The 26085-nt window shown below is 35.2% G+C and overlaps 1 protein-coding gene across 3 annotated transcripts in view; it reads right to left on the bottom strand.

The window, feature by feature from the left end:
• Nucleotides 1–218: 218 nt before the first annotated feature.
• The window catches only part of LOC131049415 (ABC transporter D family member 1), a 63606-nt gene continuing 37739 nt past the window's right edge, over nt 219–26085 (bottom strand). For all 3 annotated transcript variants that reach the window (XM_057983472.2, XM_057983471.2, XM_057983470.2), the window contains 12 exons: nt 15400–15490; nt 14968–15092; nt 11676–11825; nt 11429–11501; nt 11012–11192; nt 10694–10852; nt 2073–2261; nt 1727–1969; nt 1455–1612; nt 1255–1307; nt 1040–1118; nt 219–938 (listed from right to left, as the gene is read on the bottom strand). In XM_057983472.2, the coding sequence (XP_057839455.2) occupies nt 852–938; nt 1040–1118; nt 1255–1307; nt 1455–1612; nt 1727–1969; nt 2073–2261; nt 10694–10852; nt 11012–11192; nt 11429–11501; nt 11676–11825; nt 14968–15092; nt 15400–15490 (1588 nt within the window). In that variant the 3' untranslated portion in view covers nt 219–851. The remainder of the gene's footprint in view (nt 939–1039; nt 1119–1254; nt 1308–1454; nt 1613–1726; nt 1970–2072; nt 2262–10693; nt 10853–11011; nt 11193–11428; nt 11502–11675; nt 11826–14967; nt 15093–15399; nt 15491–26085) is intronic.

Here is a 26085-nt window from a genome sequence, read left to right on the forward strand (position 1 = left end):
CAGCTAAAAGATTACCAATGTAGCAAATAATAATGGTTTTGTGGAAGTATGTGCTTGAGATAAGTCACAATCTGTTGACCTTGATTAGCAATTGAAAGAAGAGACATTTTGCAAAATTGCCATCATAAGATATCAATTACATTCTACAGAGAAAACTGAGAGAAGTGCTATGCGTCAGAAATGAAAAGCCAATACATATCTCTGACAACACAGGGGAATAGATGTTAAATTTAATAAATAGAATTATTTGCAAAACTTTAATATGCTCGAATATGATACAGATATTCAGGCCACCCAACTGCATGGAACTGCCGGGCAGCTTATGAAATTTAGCAGTGCTCCAACCTGCATTGCTGTTTTATGAATTTACTCCAATATCATAGAACAAAAGCACACATACAGCAACCAACAAATTGCTGCAGTATTGACACTAGTCCCACCTCGTAATCTATAGACTGTTATGCAGTGGGATTTTACAAATTAACTGATGTTGAGCCTTTAATACAATGTGAAAAAGGGTAATGCTCCTGCTCTCTACCCTCCAAATTACAACCTTTGATTAGCGAAACAGCACGGATTCCTACCTGAATAAACTGACTGGGAAAATCCAGTGCAGTAGCCTAAGCATGATTGTGTTTTTCCTGGAGGGTTCTACAAATCAAATATACTGTGGAAACGCCTTGGTTCTTCAGTCTCCAAAGACTGATAAAAAAGTTCCAATCAATGAGCATAAGCTACAAAGTTAAACCCTATCTTGCATATATGGAGCACTGGCTCATCAAAGAAGTGGAGCATAATAATCATGTAGAGTCTGAATTTCACAATATTTGTAAATCCTTGTTAATACTTGATCAAGGTTTGATAGAACGAAGTTCCCAACTGCCTTCTCCATCAATCAGTCGTAATTCCATTGAGTGGAAAGGTATAAGGGCAGGCCTCTGCAAAATACAAAAAGTATAAAGCAACTCAAGTTTAGCAAACTGCTTTGCAATATTTAAGAAGAATTCAAAATGTAACATGCTATGCAGTACATGCTCACCTGTGAAATAGTTACAACAGTAATGCCCAGATTCTGTGCAAGCTTATACAGCTGTTCTTCAACATCAATACTTGTAGCACTGCCAAGAGATAAAACAAATTCTGAATCACGCAAGTGTACCATTACATGTACAACACACGTATTGCCATTTTTCTTTAACTATAATATAGTACCATACAAGTTCTGCAATATTCAAAAGAAATCTAGGAGCTTACTTAGTGCACTCATCAAGAATGCCAAATTTGGGCTTATGAAAAAATAAGCGGGCCTGCCAAACCACAGAAAATGTTAAAGAAACAAAAGATATATTTAAACCTCAAAGTGCATAAAAGGATGAACTGTTAATATCCTCATTATTAATGCCAAAATCAAAGACTAGGGAAGCTCCCAAAGAGAAGAAAAAATGTTTATGCACCATGCCAAGTCTCTGTTGTTCACCCAAAGATAGCATGTCTTCCCAATTGGCAGTTGCATCCCAACCACCTTCTCGCTCTAGTAGATAGACAAGTCTAATGTTCTCTAAAATATTTCTCAACTGTCCATCAAGTATCTCCGCAGCATCACAGCTATTACCTACATTTGCAAACATAAAGGTATGCAAAACAGTTAGCTTCTCTCTGTACACACTTTAAATTGCCTCAAACCATGTCTAGGATTATTATATGAGTAACATTTTGATGCATTCACCTTGTCCAGACTCTTGTGATGCTTTCAAAGTGGCTTCTGCAAGAGTCAGTGGATATATCATTTGATCCCGAAGTGTGCCAAGAGCAGTATAAGGCTGCTGAGGCACATAGAATATGTTTCGACTAATTTGTGAACTTTGAATGTTATCACAATTCTCATCTGGTTTCTTAATTCTTCCACTTGCTACTGGCCAAAGACCTCGAAGAACACGGAATATTGAACTCTTACCACTTCCATTTGGACCTATAAATCAAGGAACACAATCTCTTGTATTTAGTTAAGAAGAACATGTTTTTATAGAAGGTATCAAACAAAAAATAAGTTTATGTAGCAAGCCCTTGCTCACCAGTCACAAGCAAGCTTCTTTGTGGAGTGACTTCAAAAGTTAGTTTCCTTGCCAACAATTTTTGTGCAGGAGTAACGATGTCAACTTCAGAAAAGGAGATAACATCCTCATCCAGAAAATGATCAAATCTCTTTGAGTTCCTATTCTCTTCTATAAGCATTAAAGGATTAAGCATAGTAGGCTTTACATCTGCAAAAGTAATTTCTGGATACAATTAGGAGAAACTTAAAAATAAGCATTAATTACAAATTTAGAACTTCACAAACTCACAATATTTAAACTAAAAACAAGCAAGTCAAGGCAAAGTAAACCTGTTTAAATCAACTAAAATCTTTTATTATACTAACTGAAAATAAAACCTTACTCCCAAAGTCATTAAACATCCAACCCTTGAATTCAAGTCCTTCAAAATTTAAAACATGTATCATAGCAATGATATCTCATAGCAAATATATGACTATAATATTGTGTTCTGAAGGTGCAGCAAGGTGTGTTGAAGAAAATCACTCATCCCTTTGCCATTGAAAGTATGAATTTGAGCAGAAATCTGCTCAAACGTTGGCTGTAGCTATCAAATAGTAGAAGATTTTAGAACAGACAAGCTACAAAATTAAACCCACTTATCATATAATGGAAGCATTGCCTATGCAAGTAACAACCAGAAGTTATGATGAATGACATCCCTAGTAACTATTCATGACAGTCCACCTGCATACCCAAGATAAAAGGGTGCATCTTCAGTGTGGTGGAGAAAGAGCATGTCTGAACAGCATTTTTCGGTCCACAATCACCTAATGCTTTTATAGACTACACCTACTTAGAAATATGTCATTTGAGGAATGTCTACGTAAATTAGGAATTTAGTTAAGGATAGTCAAGACAAAACTCCATATTTAACCAAGCCTTCATCATTGTGTATGTTGCATACAGTAATTTAAATTATAAACTTGCAGTAGGCTGTCTTTTTTTCAGAAAGGGAATATTTTTGGATCTCTCAGGACAAGTACCAAGTTCTACTGTTGACAGACTCCATCTTCACTTTAGTATTTAAATTCACAGCATATGCATAGGTTTAAAAGACAATAATTTGTATTATAAACTTGCACCAGGCTGCCTTCTTTTAGAAAGGTAATGTTTCCAGGTCTCAAATGACCATTACCATGTTCTATTGTAGACAGATTCCATCTTCACTGCAGTGTTTGAATTCAAAACATATGCATAGGTTTAAAAGACAATTACCTGCCCTCCATAATTTGAGACTTGTCTGTACTCTCTACAATAGTTAATGTTAAATGGTGATGTTTGCTATATTGTAGCAATGAGATTTACCATAAAACTATAAGGCATACACATGTTAACTCTTGCATTGTCCTGGTCATGTAGTAATGCTTAGGTTGGAGCATGTTTAGGACCTGGGTGATAAGTGTTTAAAGGACTATTTATGTCCAGTGTTCAAACGATGTCATGATTTTGATTATTGGCTTGTATTAATGGCATATATTGTTATTTCATGTTTGAACCTATGTGACTTATTCAATTTCACTATTTTCCTTAGTTTATGCTGATGGTAAGTTATTTTATTGGTTTGGCCTATGTGTTGATTTAACGATCAATTGTGATTAATTAATTATGCAATTTGACATTAAGCTCGATGAAAAGGTTAGTATTGAGTTTTGATTATGAAATGAGAAGATTGCAAGACATGTCTGTGTACCTTGCTTGATTTCATATTCTTGTTGGCTATTATTATGCATTTTTGGCTATTGTGTTGTGCAGATGCACTTGATTTTGTACTAAGTGAGAAGGCCAATGTTAGACCAATGCTGATTAATTTGGAGATGGTAGATTCGGGTATGTTTGTTTGTGTTACCCATTCGAGTGAATTGATGTATCATGTGTTAAACCAGCGAATCAATCATTCAAATCACTTGTGATTCTAGATCTCTCTGATTGTGCTAAACCCATAAAATAGTTGTCCTTTGTCTGCATTGAGTTTAATTATATATAGCATGTTAGTCATTTAATTTCAAAAAATGGTTTAATAGCTTTTAAAATGATTAAACGCACTAGAAAATGGAAGGGAGTGTTTGGATTAATCATGCAGGATTTTTGTGCTAGAGAAAAAGTTGAAATTGCACTCTAGTTGTAAAAATAAAGTCGATCTTATGATTATCTTGCTTGGGTATGTTTTTGACTAGTAAAAGGGGGAAAATTGATTAAATTACCTTCTATTGCCCATTTGAGGTATTTTCCTTTTTTGTGGAATTATGAAATAGTTTGAAAAATAATTGAATGGTTACGTTTCCACCATGTTTTGTGAAGTATATATGATTTTTCTTGGTGTGTTTGTATAAGGGCTACAGTTAAATTTATGTTTGTTGCTCAATTTTACTTGTAGGAATCAACATTGTGAAAAAACATAATAATGCCCCCAAACTCTTGTAAATTTCCATAGAGATTATGTGATTGCAAAAAAAGGCTTCCCCTTCTTGTGAAGAACAAAAGGCTAATCCTAAAAGTCCATTTTTTGTAAAGTTTAATTGTTGGTTAAAAACCTTCTGACTCCATTAATGGACCTCAAGAAATTTCTATGGTTCATGTGATAAGTGAAAAAAAAAAATCGTGAAATTTAAATCTTTGCATTAGTTTGTATTTTGCAGAGATATAACTAGATGTCATAACCTAAATTTCTTATCTCTATTTTAAATACAAAAATTGATTTAAATTTTTTATTTTAAGAAAACGATGATAATCAAGAAGACATGATATTTTTAAAACTACTAATACTCATGCATAACAGCTCTTTGCATCTTCACTTTAAAAGTCTAGTTTTGGGGAGGAGAGGAGGCCCATGAGGAGGAGAATTGATTGTTTTCTATTATAACGGAGGAGAGTGGGGGTTAATAAGGGGTAGAGCGATCACTGTAGCCTTGGCAACTGAAACATGAATATCAACTTAACATAAACTGCCAGAAAGGCATTCAGCTCTTTCTTATCATTTACTATCTGTAAGGAATATTGCATCATTAAGTTTTTAGGCTTTTTAATCAGAATAGTTTAATGATAAAATAAAAGCGAGTTATAATAAAAACTCACGTAGCTATTCTAGGTTTGAAAGTAATTAGTTGGGATTTTATTATGAGTTGTTTGAAGTTGTTAAACTTAAAACAACTCATATATTTAGAGATTTGTGTATAAAGAATGTGAAAAGAGAGAGAAACAATATTATTTTGTGTATAAAATTTTTATGTGGGACTTCTATACCTCTACCCATATTTCTTATTATGGTATCAGAGCAAAATCATTCTTCTGCCTATGTTGCAATCTTCTGTCTCTAAAGGTTTATGCTATCCTGCGCATCATTCAACAAGTGACTGCAAAGAGTCTATATCTGTTGGGAGCAGTTAAGAAGCATGGAAAATGTTGTATGAGACCAGATTGAAGAATATTTGCAGAGGCCTCCACGTGAGAAGTTCTGTGATATCTATCAAACCTGACTTAGGTGAGAGTTTATAGGAGATAAGCTGAAAACTCTCGCTAAAGGTCGATCAGTGAACCAATAGGGTGCTTCAATCTTTGTTGAACAGAATCATGCTCAGTGCAGCCGTGGTTATTGCATATCCCTGCTGATACAAATTATGTGGATGTGCCTGTGTGAATAGTGTGTGTAAGATGAGAAAGAAATGTATTCAAATGAAAATTCTCCCAAAACAACCATGTGTGAAGATGTGGATGCCATTTTTCTATCAAAGATGAGTAAAAGTGAAGAACTCAGCTTCTACATTTAACTTGGTAACAGAACTTCAATATATTGTTTGCTGCTACATATTTCTTGAAATGGTATCAAACTAATACATTGTTTGGTCATCTCTTTTCCACCAAATGTAGTTAAGATTATTACTAGTATGGAGTAGTGAAAGTGTGGAGTTTTGATGTCATCTGCACAAACTTGTTTGAGGCCCGTAATAATATTTGCAAGGCACTGAATCATTGCTGAGATCTGCTCATTTAGAAGGACGTCACTCCAATTTGTAGTAATAGAGGCGAAGAGGCCACGAGTCTCCACCTGTGTCAAGCCATTTGACAAAAACATATTGTGCAGATGTATCTATCCTCTTGATCTTTTAGTTTTCAGATATAGTGACTATATGTATAATGAATTTTGGTGGCTCTAAAGAACCTTTTGATGTGGATGTCTTTCATCCTGCTGAAGATCATACAAAAATGATGAAAACATCATCGATTTTAAAGCCATTCAGAATTGCTTATATGTCCAAAATTTACATTCAATTGATGCACTTCATGGTGTAGCTGGAGCACATGCTCGAAGAATTTTTATCAAGTTGTTTGCAGATGAAAGCTCATTAATAAATTTTATCCCAAAGGAGGATTTTAAAGGAGGTCACCCAAATCCAAATTTTTATGTGTGAAGAAGAAAAGTCTAGAGGTGAGAGGATTTACTGTCTAATAATAGATTTTACATTGGAAGTTAATTTTTTCTTAGTTTCATAATGATAGGTTGTCATTATTAGTTAGTATCTTTTTAGTGTCTCCAAGTGTTACTGAGTCATTTAAATTAGTGACTTCTTATTAATTAGTTTTAAGTTTTCAATTTTGCAAGATGTCTTATTGTTGTTGTGATTTGTATGCTGAGCATTTATATATTGCATATATATATATATATATATCACGAGCATCACACACAGTATATCTTTCACAGATATCTTACAGCCTTTATTCACCGATTATATCTACTACAGTCTCTTCCTTCCAGGGGTTGCTTACCAATCTGCTGCTTTGCAATCTTCCTCTTGTTCAATCTGATGCTATTATCTGTTTTTATATTGCTGCTCCTGTGAAATTATAATTTATTGATGCTTCCATGAAGTATAGGTGTTGTTCTCTTATACTCCTTCATTGGGTTTGGAAGGTTATGTCCTTTCCCAAGGTCACAGCTCTCCCAAGAGTGGTGTCTCCTCATACTGTCTTTTGCCCCTTAACAACCCATTGGGTGTAATCATACCCCCATCAGTAATTGATAACATGTATTAATTTAAACACAAACCTTTTACATGCCCCTTAATCTTATCGCTGCATTATTATCTTATATAGGGATCACTGCATACACTCAAGATATAAGGATCACTGTTTGTTAATTGACAATGAAATCACTGCCTTAATTGGAATCGCTCCTCAATAATAATTATATGTGCCTTTGTAAAGTGGTTGCTGTGTATCTATCAACCTATCTACCGGTGCTGGGTTAGATTTCTTTCTCCCAATGGGATACTATCTGCCCTTTGCTATTTGTCTTGATCTGGTCTGGATTGCGGAAAATTGTGAAGTCTTATGAATAAGACAGTTTTCTGCATGTCTAATTTTATCATTCTTACTTCAGATTTATTTCTATGTTCGAGCAGTGTTATTTTGGCCTGTTTATCGACCCTTAATAGGACCTTTGTTTTAATCTATTGAGTCTGAAGGGCTGCAATCTGTCTGAGATAAAGGTTGTGATCTAATTGTTATACAAGCTACAATCTATTTTGATGGGGTCATGACATACAAAGTCTAAGTTCCTTAGTCGAGGTGTTTGTGTTCAGCATATTAATTCCTTGAGGCTGCTGCTTTGGTAATGAATCATTTGCCATGTTCTTGATTGACCTTGTATTTGCATGCATAATCAATTTAGGCTTTGCACAAGCCTATAGTTTATCTTTTAGTGCTTGGTCTTAAGAAGTTATCCATTTTGATCTTATGCCATTTTCCCTTGAGTCACTTGCCTTGATAATGTTAACCCAATTTGCATGCATGTAATCTGAGGAAGCCGCTTCTCCTTAAAAACATTCATTTATTAAAAAGTCACTTTCATATTATTATTATGGCTTCCTTTTGGTCAATATGCATTTCCTTTACACTTATTTGCAGATCGTCCAAATCACCATCTTATCACACCCTTTCCACTTTCTTAATACATAGTCTAATCTCCTTAGGGGATGATTAGATGCCAAACAGGTTATTAGATTCTATTGTTGTCAAGACACTTTTGTGCATGCTTAAGCATAAATATGCCTCTTCTCCAGGCTTTAGTCTTCTGTTTTGTGCTGGTAGTTGTCTAGTTAAGCCTTCGATAATTCTTGCTTTAAGATTATTCTTATGTTCTTAACATCCATCCCCATAAGTGTAGGCTTCAAATCAGGTTGTATTAGGTTGCCACTGAATTGATCCAAAACTCTTGCCTGCGAATTGGTTAGGTCGATATAGTAAACTGAAATAGTTAAAAGTTCCATACTATTATTACACCAAAGGCATATTACACTCACATAATGGATGCAAGAACGTCCATAAATAAAAACTAGAAGCATTTTAACTTGACGTGTTTGTGACACTTAAATGCAAAAAAATATTTTATTTATTTTCTCCCCTCAACTACCACTCACTCTGAGTTTAACTGATCAATCAATTTTCACTATCAATCAGTTAACTTCATAATTATTTGAATCAAATATTATAATAATATAATAATAATAATTTAGTCTTAATAGATTTTTTGCTTTGGTCAAAAGTTTTAAAAATATATAATAATATAATAATATCTTAATAATAATTTAATATTAATTACAATATAATAATACAATTATTTTTTAAGTGGAATAATAAACAAATATGATAGCTTCCGGCATACTTAACCTATATTCCTCCAAAGATAGGTATGCAATAATATGTCTCACCCTATACATAATGTGTCGCACCCTTCCAATAATGAGTTGGCGGACAAAACAAACATTAATAATAATTGCCTAATCGGTTATACACATATCAATTTATAATAACATTAATTTGCTTATTAATTATGCATAAGAAATCGGCTAAGGTATAAACTATGGCTAAATACAAATAATCAAAACACCAAATATGTAAGGCCGATAGGCCATTCACGTATATGGTCTCAGTTAGTCGGCCTATAGGATTACTACCGACACTATATCATCAACAATTACTTCTCTATGGACAAGCACAGGTTCTTAAACAAAACAGCCACTGCCCTCAACAAAAAGAATGAGATTTAAAAGTGTCCAGAAACTGCATACAAGGTAGGTGAATCAAGCGATACGGTGTAAGAAGAAGCTAGGGCATTAATCAAAAACTACAAGACAATCTCAACCCTGATACACTAAGCAATTTGCATTGCGATCAATTCCATATTTTCCTTAAAAAAGAGTGAAACTCCAACCCAAGAAAAGTAAACTGTCTAGTAAAATTAATCTATGGAATTTATATTCCATTAGAAAATGTAATCTAGAAAAGGAAAATCAAAGAAGTGAATCTAAAGGTGGATACGCAGCTATAATTATTGATTAACTCTGCAGGCAGGCTTGTGGTTGGAAGTGGATGTCTCTCTAAAGGCTACCTTTAACTTTAATTGGTAATACAGAGGTGGTTAAGAATTTAGTCAATATGCAATTTAAATGGGATATAGGGTATAAATAGGGAGAATGAGTATTGTCATTGCATTGAAAGGAAGTTGAGTCACTGCTGCATAAGAGAGACATTAAATATTGAGTTGTGTAAACAGAAGGGTCCATATTGCATACAACAACAAGACTAGTGCTAGAGCTGATGCTTAATAAAATGAGAGAACTAAGCATGTTTGTGTTCCTTCTATAATTTGAATGTAAGATGAATAGTGGTTACAGGACAGGGAATACATAAAGGTAAAGGTTATTTTTTTATCAGGACCAAGCTATATTCCAGTTCGGTATGTGAAACCCTGCTTGTAGAAGCCCAAAAGAGGATTTCTTTCAACTTACGGTTACCTTTACATGTTTTGCAAATTTTAGCCCTCGGTTTCAATCTCATGGCCAGCCTTGGTAGTAAACCACAGCAGCCAGATATGTGCCACTGGGTATATGGCATGGTGTTTTTATGTTTATTAAAATGTTGATAACTGAAGATCTAACTCATAATTATGCATGCTTTAGGTAAGCTTGATATCATCAATAAGATAGCCGATGCAGCTTAATTGGACCAATAATATAATTGCTTAACCAACACTTCTGTAAGCATTAGAATTGGTGAAATAGATTGATGTAAAAAATTTCTACAACTTATGGTAGTTTAGACCTAAGACTGAATGTGCTTGTCAGATGGAACATTACTAAATACTCAAAATAGAGATCGTATACCTTTCTTAGTTAAGCTGGAGCATCAATTTTAGATTGCCTAGTCCTTACGAACTTTAAAGTGCGAGGGAACTTGTCATGAATAGGTTTTGCACTTTAACTTATGAGCCTATCAATTATTACAAACCTCACTTTGTTTAAAAAGCTAGAGTTCACATGAGGAATTCTAACAGTCACCTGTTGACTGGTAATCTAACCTGATCACATTAATATGGATCATACTCCATCCAAATACAACTTTTTTCCTTTGTAAAATAAAAATACCTTATAATGAGTACAAAATATGTAAGGAGATTATTAACATATGAAAAAAGTTAAGAAAACATCTAACAAGTGAGCAAATAAGCATTTTTTATTATAGATGTGAAATAATTGAATTTTTCCAGGCCCAAGTACTGGAATAAAATTCTCAAAAAAATAATGAAGGATCCAACAGATAACCTTTTTGAGCAGCATCCAGCAACTCATCCAGTTCCATTATTCTGTTCATTTCCCCAGAAAGCTCGAGGAATTTTCCATAAAGTTCAAGTACATCACCAAATGCAAGAAAGCTCTGAGATACCACAGATGCTAAGAATCGCAGTGCATGAGCCAACTCCCCTGCAAAGTTTTAAAACATAACAATGGGGAAAATGTTGGTATGGAAAGAAGCTCAATAAGGAAAGAACACATTCAAGGCACATGTTACCCAAAAATATCATTTACAAGATCACTCCACAACAATGGCAAAAAAATGACTAGAGATATCAACTGCATTACCTTGGACAGAAGTTTGAGCCCGATCTCCTTTGTGCTCCATAGCATACATTAAACTTAAACCCCATGTCACATTGTGAGGAAGCTGCTTCGTGATAAACTCGTCTGCAATTCCAAATATCCATTTCTTCTTCAGAAGGTCTTTAGAGTGCTCAAGCAAATCTCTGAACTTTGACTCTACCATCTGAGAGATTTCAAACATTCCCAATCAGCAAAAATAGAATTTTGAAAACCATAAAGTAATTTTTAGCAATCTTGTATAAAATACGCCTTCTTATGCTGAATTTTTCTAGTAAAATTGCTCTATTTCATCTTAACCTGAAAAAAAATTATTGGATTTTAACATGACTTTTCATCTTATAATTTCACATAGCTGCAGGAGTTTAACCTTAAAACCAAAGAAGCAAACTGGAACTTTACCGCTTGCTCTCGAGAACCACCACCAAAGAATGCAACAGACTCTGCATGAGAACGAAGTCTTGAATGCATGAACCTGCAGAAAATCAAACACAGATAGTCTATCAGATATATCAAGACAAGTGATGACAGCAGTTACTCAAGCATATGCACCTCATCTTAATATAGAATCCTACAACAAATGATGCTCTGATGTATAATCTGTGGATGCATGTTTCAAAGTTTCAAACACATGGCAAATGAGGAAAACCTGAATATGCTTTCAAGTTGTTGCTCTTTGCTTGTCAGCGATTCAAAATCTGGAGTAACTGACCGTAGAAAGCCCAATCCCAATAACATGTATGCATACAATATTGTAACCCCCCTTTTGCCTGTGAGCATCCTCATACGCCAAGTAAACCTGCATCAATTCCAATGAGAATCTCTTTAGATGAAATCCAATTCTTGCTTTATAAGCCCATATTTAACAGTGTACATCAAAAACTCACAATACATATTTTTGTGTTCCTCTATATTTGCAGATCTAAATCTTTTTGTTTTTTCTATTTATTTGTGTTAAGAAATTATGTTATTGTTGTTCACATGGGTTAGAAAAATAATTATTGTTATATTAACAACTCACATAGCTATTATAGGTGTGAGAAGAATTGGTTGGGATTGTATTAAGAATAAATTAATATTGTAAAATAGTGTGTGAGCATAAAAATGTGAGTGAGTTGTTAACACGACTCATGTATTGATTTAGGAGTGAAAATAGGAGGCAGAGAATAAAGGTGGTCAGACAACCCACCTAAATTTAGTGAGAGATTTTGGTGGGCTTGTTATAGGAGTTAGAGAGAATATCATATAAATGTAATTTGTATCATTGAATAAGAGGTATTGAATAGAAGAAGAATATTATTATGTGTGAGAAAAAATTTATTTATCTTCAATAATTTCTGCCCATTTTTCTCACATTGTGTCAGAGTCAGTTTGGTCATCCAAATATCTCCTCTATTGTCAGTTCGGTAAAATTGTGATTTCTCTCTCAATTTTCAAATAAAATTAAAAATCCAAAATGTTCTAGAAAGCTGATGAATAGGAGAATAAAACCCAGAAACGTTTTGAAGTTATATTGCATTATGAAGCAATAGTTTTGAGTGGAAAATGAGGGACATGAATGTGATTTCAGCATGCTGGCACAATTGAGAGTTCATGGTACATTGTTCTTAATTTTATCAAAAGTATTTTAATGTGAATGTTGAATTATATCTGATTTAATATTTATATATAGTTGAAAGATTTAATGCAAAGTGGGGAGGTTAATATTATTACTTGTAAAAGTCTCAAATCATTTCAAGGTGCATTATCAGTGGAGCCCAACACTTTAATTTTCTTTTGATTAAGAGGGTAATCATGGATAAATTAAGTTTCATTGAGAAATTTGAAGGTAGAGATTTTCATACATGACAGATCCAGATGCAATTACACTTGATAGAAATAGATCTTTGGGATGTTGTCAAACTGAACTCAATCTCACCAACTGATGCAAATGCATATAGAAAATCAAAAAGCATTGGGGACTATTGGCCTCAGCTTGTCAAAAGCATACCTCCACCATGAAGATTTCACTAAACAAGCTTTCTGGATATGAAGCAGAAAGTGCCAAGATGACATTGAAGTAGAAATTGTATGGATTGAAAATGGATAAAGGTACAAAAATGGCAGATCATATAAGTTTCACTCCCTATTGAATCAATTAAGTGGCATTAATGAAAAAGTAAAAGGTGATGATGCAAAAGCAATACTTTTGAATGGTAAGCCTAAGAGTATGTCTAGTATAGTGTTTACATTAAGCAAAGTAAAAAATTGAGTGATCTCTACTCTCCTTAATCAAGATGAATGCTCTGAACCAGAAGGAGTATTATATGTACTAGAAAAGGGCAAGTGCAAATCAAAGCATGTTCCTCCAAAAGGAAAACTCAAATATTACTATTGTAAAGTAGGACATTTAATTTTGAATTGTAAGAAAAGGGCACAAGATCTGCTAGATGATAAACTAGATCAAAATGCTTATTTGGCTAAAGAAACAAATTGGGAAGACTATGCAAAAGATGAAGAACTATCTTGCCCTAGTGATGAAGAATATCTATTTTAAATAAATTCAAAATGGAGGTTGGAGGCATTGGAAGAGGTAAGCTAAATAGCACCTCTCATCAGCCATTAACGATGAGGTTGCCTTTTGTATTAGTAGGCATTTCATTTCATTATTGTGTGCAAGATAAAACATTGTAAACATTCCCTAATAAGTTGGAAAAGCGGAAAATGTAGAGATCATTGGTATTGTAAACAGTTGTATAGGAGAGCAGCTGGATATAGAGATCTTCTGACTGTTAGACTTCTTCAAAGTGTGATCAGCCAATGATAATTTTACTGGAAGTGAATGCAGGATAAGTTCCCATATGTAGGTAATCATGTGCAGCAAGATCCAGATAGCAGTATACAGACCTAAAAGTAAGCATAGGCATACAATTCTGTTTTCAGTTAATGTGATGTAACAAAGAAGCTCAAACTAAAATTTAAGCTTGTTGAGCAAAATAAAGTTGAACAGTCAGGAAGTTTAGATTTCAATACCTATCAACGAGCTACAAGCGATCCTTGTATATATATATATGCATAGTGTGAAAAATATTTAAAATATTGAAAAAACTGAAGTATTGGCCACTGTAACTTATGAAACATTAAGTTGAACCTCGTTGGCATCCTCATTATTATGAGAATATTCAATTTTGTTGAAAGACCTTGAGCAATTGTAATAATCAAAATTACATGAGATTTACATACCTTGTGGCACCAGCACTCACATCGATGAAATTCAACTGTTAATTTATTGCCCATCAATATTCCTAAAGGCCTTGGTGATGGATTCGGTAAGGTTGAATTAAAGCTATGCTGCCATGAGGAGGCTCCTATCTAATGCTATGAACACAAACACCTAAAGCCAGCCGAATTGGTTCTGTGAAAGCCATGAGGAACCTTCACCTTATGATTACAGAAGTTGCAACTACTAATGAAACCCTGTACACAACTACCAATAGGAATCATATGCCCTCTTCTCTCACAGAAAGGCTTCAACCTATCAATCAACAGGGGAGGATTGGAACCGATTGGTCCTGCCTTGTTTCACCATTATTGTCAAAACAAATTGAGAGCTTATCTGATATATTTGCTTCAAGGATGAACCATTTCAACACCACAGGGCATTTAATGCATCTAATCAGATATCTTGTTTCCACCACATATCCCTTCATCAGATCTTTTAAATGTATATTCTATTATCTACTTATGGAACAGATGTCTGATACTTCATAAATCATTCAGTTGTAAGCATTTCCTATACAATTAAGAGGAAAATGAACCTAAAAAAACCACTCAGGACACTATTTACAAATATTTGGTACTTCAAAATAAGGCACTGTTAGCCACTGGAAAACAGAAATAGGAATGGACCAATAGAACTCTAACAAAACTAACAAACTCCTTAAAATGCTACCAATACTCACCAAAGAATATCTACAATGGGCTTCACCATTCCAGTAACAAGCCCAGACAGATCATCACTAAGCCTGTCCACATCGTTTGTTATCCGCTGATCTGCATCTATGCCTTTCTCTGACTGATGGAATACCTGCATGCCAAAACACAGTATTCAATCATCTTTAACAACTTCATGGAAATTTAGAAAATAATATCAAATAAAAAGGCATCCTGCCAAACGATTCATAAATGGTTCCCCCTAGTAAATCTCGGGTTTTTTATAATATATATACAACTTCACAGTTGTTGGCAACTACATGATACCAGACTGACTTATAATTATTAAAGAAACAGAAACCCATTTTAAAAAAACATCCTTATGAGAAAACAAAGAAAGACAAACAAATTGATCTCAATCCTGACATAAAAGAAAGCTAAGGATGTCTTCAGTAAAATACCTTGTAAAATGCATTTTTGCTGAAATAGTTCTTTGAAAGATAGTTTGTCAAGCGTGTCCGCCATCCTAAAGCCAGTCTTGCTGTTAAATACCTGAAAGGCAATTTTCCAAGCAGCAATTCAGTTGCAGATTTTACTAGCACAATGAACCAAACATTGAGGAGTTGAATATGTGGCTGCTTTCAAAAAAAATCAGCAAATGTTGGATGCTTAGCATATCAGTAGAATGCTCAGAAACAGACTATTCAGAGCAGAAACAAGTTTCCCTCCACCAGGTCTTGTTATATACAATTTAAGTTGGTAACATGGTAAGACAATCAAAATTTAATTAAATTATTCTTATATATATTATAATTAATGTCTACACATATAACCATAAAATAAGATATACTTAATACTAAAAGAATAGATTTTGGCCCTAATGTGTGTAGGTTAAAAGACACCCATGATTAAAGATTCCTTATCTTTTGAATAGTCTATTAGAATCTTGTTTCACGTGCATTAGGTAAGTAGAACTTATTATCAATATATTTGCATATATTTTACAGTTCAAATATTTCATCCTCCGTACTGTGGGTCCGGTGACATGGCAGCAAAATTAGCATGAAATGAGGAATCCATTCTCCTAGACAATTCTAGAAAGAAGTGGCCAAAACAAATTTAATGCTACCATTTTGAAGTGTCTTTGTTCCTAAGAAATAGAAAGGAGATATTATTAACAAGTGAAGAACGTTTGTTGAGTTTTGTGAAGCCACATTCCATAGGTCAACACATTGAAACCGCCCACATGTGATGATTACACTGAAATTAAAGAATGAATGGAAAACCAAAAATAAAACCGACAAAACAGTGATGGCAAAAAACGGCAAAAAGAAATGAATGAATGAGACATTTACTATTGTCTTGCATGTTTAAGGAAAAATTTTAACCGTCAATTTCAAAAAACAGATCATTCATTTCATATAGAGAATGCCTTTGGTGTAATTAGTAAGTTGCATATGTCTAAAAGAAAAAGAAAAATGAAAAGCAAATAAATGTACACAAAGTATGTCAAAAAGTGTATAACATAAAATCTCCAATTCAAAAACATTGCAAACACCAATATTTCCATATGTGAAGTTGCCAACAATAGTATAATACATTAAAAATGTTATTCAAAAATAAATTTCTACAAGTAATAATGTGTCGTCTCGATCCCATGGTTTCATTCATATATACACATGAAGTTTTTAAAAAGCAATTTCTTTATTTCCTTCAAAGACTAATCATGCTTTTATAAAATTTAATTTAGAAAGGTGATTTGTTCATATTGGTAGCAAATTGAAGCTAAAAGCTATTCAACAGCAAATACCATGCAGCAACAAAAGAGGCCACAAGGCACAATGGATAAAATTGGATCTACATTGAATGAAAAGGCTGAAATAATGTTGATAGCACTGTAACTAGGGATGCATCCCCAAGGTTTTTACCACGTTTCCCCTTCCAAAGACATCAAGATGTGCCCTGCACCTGTCAAACTCGGATCTCATTAAAAAATAATTAAAACAAAACCATAACCCTTTATGAGTGGTCCACAAGGCCCAAACATTTAAATTTGCCAAAAACCTTAGCCCACATTCATTTTTATGTTTTCATCATTTGTCATTTGCATCTTTACAATTTACTTTTGCGATCAAGGAGGAGGAAAAATGGCATGGACCATGGAGGTTCTTGTGGCATAGAAAACCTTAACTGAGGCTTGATGGCAAGGGCTCCACCCCTCAACCTTGGCCTGATCATAACGAGGAGCACACTAGGGGTACTGCCCTAGACCCTCACTCTAGTTTTAGAAAACAAAAAATAAAATTTGTTTTGTGCTGCACGGAATGGAAGAGAATGTTTTCTTCCCAATTAAATCTTTAGTTATTGAATTTCATTTATGATTTAGCTTTGCCAAGTTAATTACAATTTCGAGTAATTCTACAATGGTATAACTATAAACTAATTTGATTTATCATTAACATTTATGATTTGAAAACTGACATTGAATTAACAATTATCAACTGGGATGGAACATTTGGTATTGATTTAACAAACAAGAAAATAGGGATTTTCCTTGTCTACATATGAACAGATTTTTGTGGCTAGGGTTTTGGAGGCCTTATGCAACTGCTATTGTGAGGATCCCTCTAGGACACTTGCTCCCTTATGTAGGCTTTGAAGCTGTGTTTATTGACGTCTTTCTTGGTTTTTTCTGGTTCACAATTGTGTAAACAAAAGCCAACAGAACGTTGTTCATGGCTAGGCATACAGCCATTGCATGTGATTTTAGATGTCCATGGCTGCATTTGGAGGGGAACTAGAGTGCCACCTTCCCTTTCATTTAAAGATCTTGTTTTGGCTAATGAGCCCACGACCTCTGGTCATGAAATTGACATTAATTTCTTGTTGCAAGCGACAAATAACTTCAATCTGACCAAAAGATTGAAAAACATCCAAGCTCTAATGATTGTTTGTAGAAGAGTGAAGATTGACCAATTCTTGTCATCAATTTGGACCTAATTACAAACAATGTATTATATTTGTTAAAAATGCTTTGATTTGCAAGTTTATGGGTATCAAAGTCTCACAAAATTTCCTAGAAAGCTAGGCCCACCAAACTTGGCAACCCAAGGGGGGTATGGAGGTTATTCTAGGCTTCTAGCTATAGATGGATTTTATTTGTGGTTTTTTTATAGAATGCCTGATCAAAATATGGCTCTCAAAGGATTATTTTTTGTAATAAAGCAGGTTTATTCACCAAACCTTGGTATGTCAGATTTGATCCTATGGAAGAATGCCCCTCACAAATTCCTATCTAGATTTGTCTTTTTTTCTATTCTTCGATCCATTGTTGCAGTACTCAGGAACCCCATGGGTTCCTTGCATCTCATGTTAGAATGGAAGGTAACTAATTATCCTCGTATTTGTGTTGAAATTGATTTTAATGAGCCTCTACTTCACTCTCTAGAAATTAGATTGTGAAACATGCAATGGATTCAGCAAATAGACTATGAAGCTCTTCCCTTTCACTGTCAATTTGCCATGCTTATGGGCACTTACAAAGATATTGCCCACAAAGGGTTACAATTCCCTCCCAATCTCTTTTGGGTAGTGTTGTGACATTTTCACATATCGCCCCATTGCAAATGGGGGCCCCCACTTTTTTCTGCTTTCTAGGCTAGTTGTAGCGTCTTTAGCTATTAACCTTACATTTGTAGGAGGTGTAGTATCTTAGGTGGCCAGGAGGTAATTAAGTCAAGTCTCTCTCTTTAGGATGAGGTGAGGTTAGTTTTACAAGGCTTAGGAAATGAACAATTCATGATGATCATTCCATTTGATCATCATCATTGGCTTGCTGAATCAGAGATGAAGTGCTAAAATTTGGCTAAGGCAAATTGTTTTAGAAAGAGTGAATGCTAGTAAGGTAGGTTGGCTAAGGTCCAAATTAACATAAAGAGGCTCAAGGCAAAATGATTAAGTTAGCAAAGTTGTCATCTTGAGGTAACTTCCTGTGGAGCCTCAAATGTGCAAACTGTGCCTCCCAAATGTGCGAACTTCCTGTGGGGTCTCAAATCAGCGAACTTTCACCTCACGTTTCCTTTGCTTGAAGTCGACCAACGTTGCTAAGAAAATATCAAAAGCCTAATCCATGGCAAGCGAAGGGAACAAATGGAATACCAAGCCAATCAACAAGTGATAAATCACTTCCAATACCCTTGCCAAAGCGCAAACTTTACCTTGCCACTTCCAATACTCACCTCAAGGCGCAATCTTCCACTCACCACTTCCTTTGCTCATGCTAAAGCATGAACTTCCTTTGACCCCCAAAATCAGCAAACCTTCTTTGATGCATTTCCTTTGCTTGGTCAAATCCGAAAATAAGCTTGAGGTCACTGTCAATGCCTCCCTAAAAGTCCGATCAGGCAGGACATGTTCTTGTTTTGGTGAGTTGAATGTTGGGGGGGAGGGGGGGGTGCTTAAGATTCTGGAAGTTATTGTTGTCTTAAGATTGGTGAGGTTGCTGAGAATGGAAGGAAGAAGTCACTTCTTTTGCCACCTGAAACCAATACAAATCAGGCCTGTCTCAGACCTGAAACCTATCAAATCAGGCATATAAAAGTGGGATTTCAAACATAAATCTGGCCTGAGACACAAAATCAGACTCAAATTAATGAGAATTAAGTCAAAAGAAGGGAAATCAGACTTAAAATCAGATGTTTCCATGATCAGAAAATTCATTTCCAGATTTAGAAAAGGTAGTGGGAAGCTTGATTAAGCACTTTTTACAATGTTTTGATTCAAATTATGTTTCTTCCAGGTTTGATGCAAGTGGGATGAACATACAAAGGAATGAGAAGAAGGTCAAAGCTTCAAGGCGTGGAAGGAAGATCACAGCTACATGCAAGAGGGCTCATCAGCTCACATACAACATCAAGATTTCAGCACATAAGCAAAGACAAGGGCCCAAGGAAGACATTGCAACACTTCAAGTCTCAAGCTCATACAAGGCAGCCTGATGGGATCATCATCATAGACTATAAGGCAAGAGTGGGATTCATCTACATCAAGGGGAGCACAAGAAAAATCCGAGCTTGGAATAAAGGATTTCCACCACATGAAGAAGACAACATTGTACACGAAAGATCAAGCACTCAAGGAAGAAATTTTTCACAATCTTGAATTTCCTCCGGAAATCCAAAAATCATTGCCAGTATAGCCAAATGGAAGCTCCAAGGCAGAGGTGATCAACTCAAGAAGAAGATGCAATTTGGGAGTATTTCCTACCTTCATCCCAATCTTAAACTGCGAGCGCTTGATATTGTTGAGTATCAAGAGATATGCCTCATTCATTTACAACTTGTGATGAGTTACAATGAGCTAGCTAAGGTGGCACCTAGTCATCACTTATCCACTCATCCAATCACATCATTCTAAGATAAGGCGTCCAGATTCAATGTACTTGACTTATCCATCAAAGAGGATAACTACCATATGGGCACAAAGTTCAATGCACCTACCCTCACCATCTATTGGTCAAAAATTCAAAGGACATGTGTCCCATAAAATGTAATTCTATCATTGGTCAAGCAATAAATGCTTTATAATGGGTGTAACAAACCCTAATTAGGGTTTCTATCCTTTAATCTTGGCCATTGATTGTGAATCAATCTGAGCCACTCAATGTAATGAGAGCACTATATAAGGCTCCACTTCTTCATTTGTAAATGTTAAGAGTTCAGTAGAAAACAATAATTAGATAGCAGCTAGAATAGAGTAGAAAGAGAAGGCAAAGATTGTTGCCAAGACTTTGTTGTAAGAAGCATGTAAAATTCATTGAAGATATGGTAAAATTCATATGTTGGTTCAGCAATTTGCATGGTCTCTACTTCTCATTTAATTTTCATGTTGTTTAGATGAATGGAAGAACTTTGTGCATGATCAATGGTTAAATTTGTACATCCATACTACTAACACCTTGCTGATTGTAAAGTGCCTTGCGTAGTCAACTAGATCCATCTTAGCCAAGCTTAACTTCGATTGCTACTTCTTCATTGATATGCATCATCTTGATGGTATCTATGCTTGTGGTAGTGATTTGGACATCATATGCTTACCTTAGGAGATTGCACTAGCCTTGTGGAGATGTTCGCTTCATGTCAAAGCAAAGCTTAGTTGAGTTTCATCAAAGATTGTCCATTGCTCTTACATTCCTAGGATTAGAGTAGCATCCTAAACCCTATCCTTTTATCTTTTTTTTCAATCAAGTTAGTTTCCACATTACAGCATCATTTCAAGCATTCAAGTAAACGTAAGTCCCCCTTGTGATTCCAACAAATCACATCAAACAACTGAGTCTATCCAAGAGCACATCAAGACCTGACATTTGGAACCTTGGAGTCACCTCCTATGATCACAAAGCTTAGCATAAGAGGAGAATTTGTTCAAGAGAGGATAGAATACTTAGTATTTTATTCTGTGTTGCATGAGTCATAAAAACACCATCAATAAGTAGTTTTTCAGCAAAAGAAAAAGTTGTAACCCATGCAAATGGATTGGATTTGAACAGTTCCGTCCTATGAAAACTTGCAATGAAGGAAGAGCACTGAATTGCCAAAAAAGAAATTTATCAAGAGAAAAGTTTAGTAAGAGATTTCAGGTCTTGGAAAATTTTGAGGAACTTAGACCTAATATGGCTAAGCAACCCCTAGCAGTCCAAGAATCGAATCTAGGCAATCTTGTTTTATTTTCTTGCCTAGTGGAAATTCATGATGTTTGTAATTTGTAGATGTCCCTAAATGTGAATATCCCTACCTCTCCTAGTTGCATTCAGGTATTTTCCTTGCATCAAGAAGCTGAGAATGTAGATACTCCTATGATTGTTGCCTCTCCTATCACTAGGAATAATCTCATTAAAGAGAGGCCTTTGAGTTTTTCTTAACAAAAGGATCTATGCCCCACAACTCTAAAGTCAATCCTTGGAAGAAAAATTATCTTTTAGGCCTTCAACAAAAGAATCTCAAAAAGAATTCCTTAGTTAAGATTTCCATAGCTAGAAGAAAAAAATCAAGAAAAGTTGAAGATGATTGGAGAGTCCTTGGTGTTATCCAATGTTATTCGCACACTAGATATTCCCTTCTCTATTCAACATAGATGATTGGAGAATCCTTAGTAGAATCCTTGGTTTGGGAGCTCCCCTCACCAAATAGTTGCCTAGGACCTTATTCAAGAGCATAATCCTAATATCATTTTTCTTCAAGAAATGAAATTCTATTGAGAAATTGGCTTCCATATCCTCTAAGCTTAAGAAACGCAGCTTGTGCCAATATATTAGGGCACAAGATTCCTCTACAGTCTAGCTTATTTATGGGATCCTCATTGTCTTACACCTTTCCTTTTGATAGCTAGTAAACATTCTATCTCCTTGGTCAGCTCCTATTTTTGATTCGGTAGATCCATATTCTTAACCAATCTTTAGGCTCCTACAGGTTTTCTAGGTAAGAACCTCCTTTGGACTCATTAGATTTATCCACTCTTTGTTCACTTCCTCTCCTTGGATCATGGCAAGAGACTTCAATGCCATTGTTAGCTTGAAAGAAAAGTTAGGTGGTTCCAATTGGTCAAATCCTTCTTCCTATTTGCTAAGAGAAATTTTGTCATTTCTTAATCTTGTTGATCTTAAGCCCAAATTTACTCAGAATAATAGAAGATGTGAACTAGATTCTATCTATGAGCATCACAATAGATTCTTGCTTTCTGATTTTTCGTTTGGTAATTCTTTGGTCTCTTTCTCAGATATTTTGCATTGGAAGGGATTGAATCACTGACCTATCAAGTTTTCTTCATCCCTTTTCTCCCACATGAAAAAGGCGCCCTTCAAGTTTTAACAAATGTGGCTTAGAGATTAGAGGATTCGTGAACACATCACTACATGATGATTGGAGGGGAAGCCCCCTTTTGGTATTGCTATATATTCTTTCTTCAAAAGACTTCAGTTTGTAAAATTCAAGTTCAAACAATGGAATAGATTGTATTTTGGAAACATTTTTGAGAAAAAGAAACAAGTGCCAAAGGAGTTGGATAACATCAATTTTCAAATTAGGGATTGTATGACTAGGGATCACCTTCTTGGGGAATCCTCCCTAACTAAAGAGCTGAACAAATGGCCCTTATGGGAAGAGATCTACTAGAAATAGAAATTAAGACTTGTTTGGTTGCATGAGATAGGAATACTTGCTTCTTCCATAATTTTCTCAAATATAGGAGAAGTGGAAACATTATCTCTAATCTCATCTTGACACAAGGAAATCATTTGTCCTCCTTCCATGATATGAGTGGGGCCGCAATCCATCATTTTTCTTCCCTCTTCCATGAAAGTGATCCTCTAGCCATTTGGGATCAGCAAGTCATTCTAGATTGCACTCCTCCTCTAGTCTGCAGTTATGAACAACTTGCTTATGAGGCCAATTTCTCTCAAGTAGCTTGAACACGTGATGTTTTTATTGAAGAAATGGAACAAGTCCTAGACCATATGGTTTTCCCATTGATTTCTTTCAATAATTTTGGGATATCCTTAGGTTTGATCTTTTGGAGGTGGTTTTTGAGTCCCAAGCACAAGTGGATGCCCAAAGAGCTCAATACCACCTTTCTAGCCTTGATTCCTAATAAGAAGGGTGCCGACTTGTTCGACTTGTTCCATCTCATTGCTCTCTACAATGTCATCTACAAGATCATCAAAAAACTCATTGCAAATAGCCTAGAGAAAATTATGGCTTCCCTCATCTCTCTTAAGCAGGTTGGGATTGCTAAGGGCTACAGAATCTTTGATGGTATCACTATTGTCACTAAGGCCATTCATTCTATGTCCCATTCCAAAGATAAAGCAATGTTTATCAAGTTGTGCATGTCCAAGGCTTATGATAGAGTTAGATTATTATTTCTTGGGAATTGTTTAATGGCTTTTTGTTTTTTGCTTGGAATGGACCAATTGGGTGATGAGTTGTGTGGGCTCTCAATTATTTTTAGTCTTAATTAATGATATTTCCTCCCCACTCTTCTTTGCCTCCAAGGGACTACAAGGCAATCCTTTTATCTCCTTACCACTTCATCCTCATGGTTGAAGGTCTAGACAAATTGAAAAATAACTAGAAAACCAATGGCTACATCCATGATTGGACTATTGAACAAGATATGAACCCTCAAACCCATATTCAATTTATTGATGACACGATTTGTTGGGTGTCATGAAGATTCAAGAAGCTATCAATCTCAAGAAAGATTTGGATATATATTTGGCTGCTTCTATTCAACAAATTAATAAGGACATGTCCACTATATTCTTCTTTAATAACCCCTTGAACATTCAACAAAGAATAGCTCATATTCTTCATTTCAAAATAGGGCAGCTTCTGTTTGAATATCTTGGCATTCCTTTGTTGATTGTTAATCCCAAAAGGGATCAACGGAAGATCATCATTGATAGATTTAAAATGTAGTCATTGGGCCTTCTGATGGTTGTCTTTTTCTGAATGGATGACTTTGCTAAAGTTTGTTGTGCAAGCTCTACCCATCTACAAATTTGTTGTTTTATTTGCCCTTGAAAGCATCCATAACGATTTTGATGCTCTATCCAAGAAATTTTTATGGGCAGGCAACTTGGATTCTCAAAAAAGGAGCCTAATTAGTTGGGATCAATAACCAAGGCCACTAAGCTTTATTGGAGATGGTGTAAGCATCCAATTTAGTCATGGCCTAGAATTTTAAATTTCAAATACTTCAGTGGGTTTGTTAATTCTAAGATCCCGAGAATGGATTTAGGACAAAGATAGCCTTTGATCCAAGCCTTTGTAGCAATGGGATAATCTAAAGTTATTAACTTTAAGAGTAATCTTGAGGTGGGGAGTTCCTTGATCTACTATTGGAAAGATTCTAGCATATGATTTAAAGGGGGAACTCCTGCAACTCGAGCCATCCTATCTTCTATTATTGTCAGTGTTCCCTAATGACACATTCCCTGCAAAATTTGACCCTATACTACTATAGGGGATGTTTTGGGGACGCATGGCATAGAAAGAATCCCCAGCGTGTCCTTGATTTCAATCAAAAACATTTCGGGGCAGCTTTCTTTCAATAAGAAACACTAGCCATCCCCTACAATTTTAGTCAACATAAAATGAAATTTCAAAAGAACACACACACAAAGCTAAAAAAAGCAATGGAGGCCCAAAAGTACCCCTGCACCTCTTTACACCAACCTTAAACCTAAAAAAGTCACACCAACAAATAGAAGTCTCAAAACTAAAAACTAACTCATTTCGCCATTTTCATATTGTGAAGAAGAAAAAGAACAATTGTGATAAAAAAGAGAATTATAGTAAGAAGAAAGCAAAAGCACATCAAAACTGCATCATTAACTTAAAAGCAATAAAATTAAGAAAAAATAGCATATGCCTTGAAGGTTTATGTGGCCTCACAAGCTTTACTTTGGGCTTGGTGATGGGGGCTCCACCCCTCGACCCCACTCTATATCATGACAACGAGTGCACCAAGTGTGTTGCCCCTAGACCCCTACTTAAAACTAAACATAGGTCTTGGTATCATTAGACTCCAACCACATGTTGGGTTGTTGATCTCAAAGATGCCATTGATGAGGAGTCACAAGAAGGATTCCTTGGGGTTCCATTGAATGAGGTAGTCCCTCATAGTGGTAGTGACTTGGACTTAAGACTCTGATTTTGATGCAATGTTAGCAAATATTGACTAAGGGCAGTGGCACATTTTCTATGTTTTTGTCATTTTGTAGTTTAAAATTGCAGCCTTTAGGTATTTTATTGTAACTTTAATACAATATATATGCACATTGACCCTAAAAGCAATTAAATTTTGTTATTGTCAACTCTCATGTGAAATCTCAACTCAACTCTAATGTTATGTATTGTGCTTTTATAATGTATATGATGAATGCCTTATCAATGTTAACATATGAATATTTATTAATAGTTGTCCCTACCATCCCCTTAAAAATGGGCTCACAAAAAATCTACCACAAATTTGTGTCCCCCCATCCCCATCACAAAAACTTTGTGGAACATAGATTCTTGTGGCTCAAGTTCAGCTGTATTGCTCTCCAGAGGATGTTGATATTCTCATCTGGGGCCATGATCCAAAAG

The sequence above is a fragment of the Cryptomeria japonica genome, chromosome 1, assembly GCF_030272615.1.
Source record: "Cryptomeria japonica chromosome 1, Sugi_1.0, whole genome shotgun sequence".
Lineage (NCBI taxonomy): Eukaryota > Viridiplantae > Streptophyta > Pinopsida > Cupressales > Cupressaceae > Cryptomeria > Cryptomeria japonica.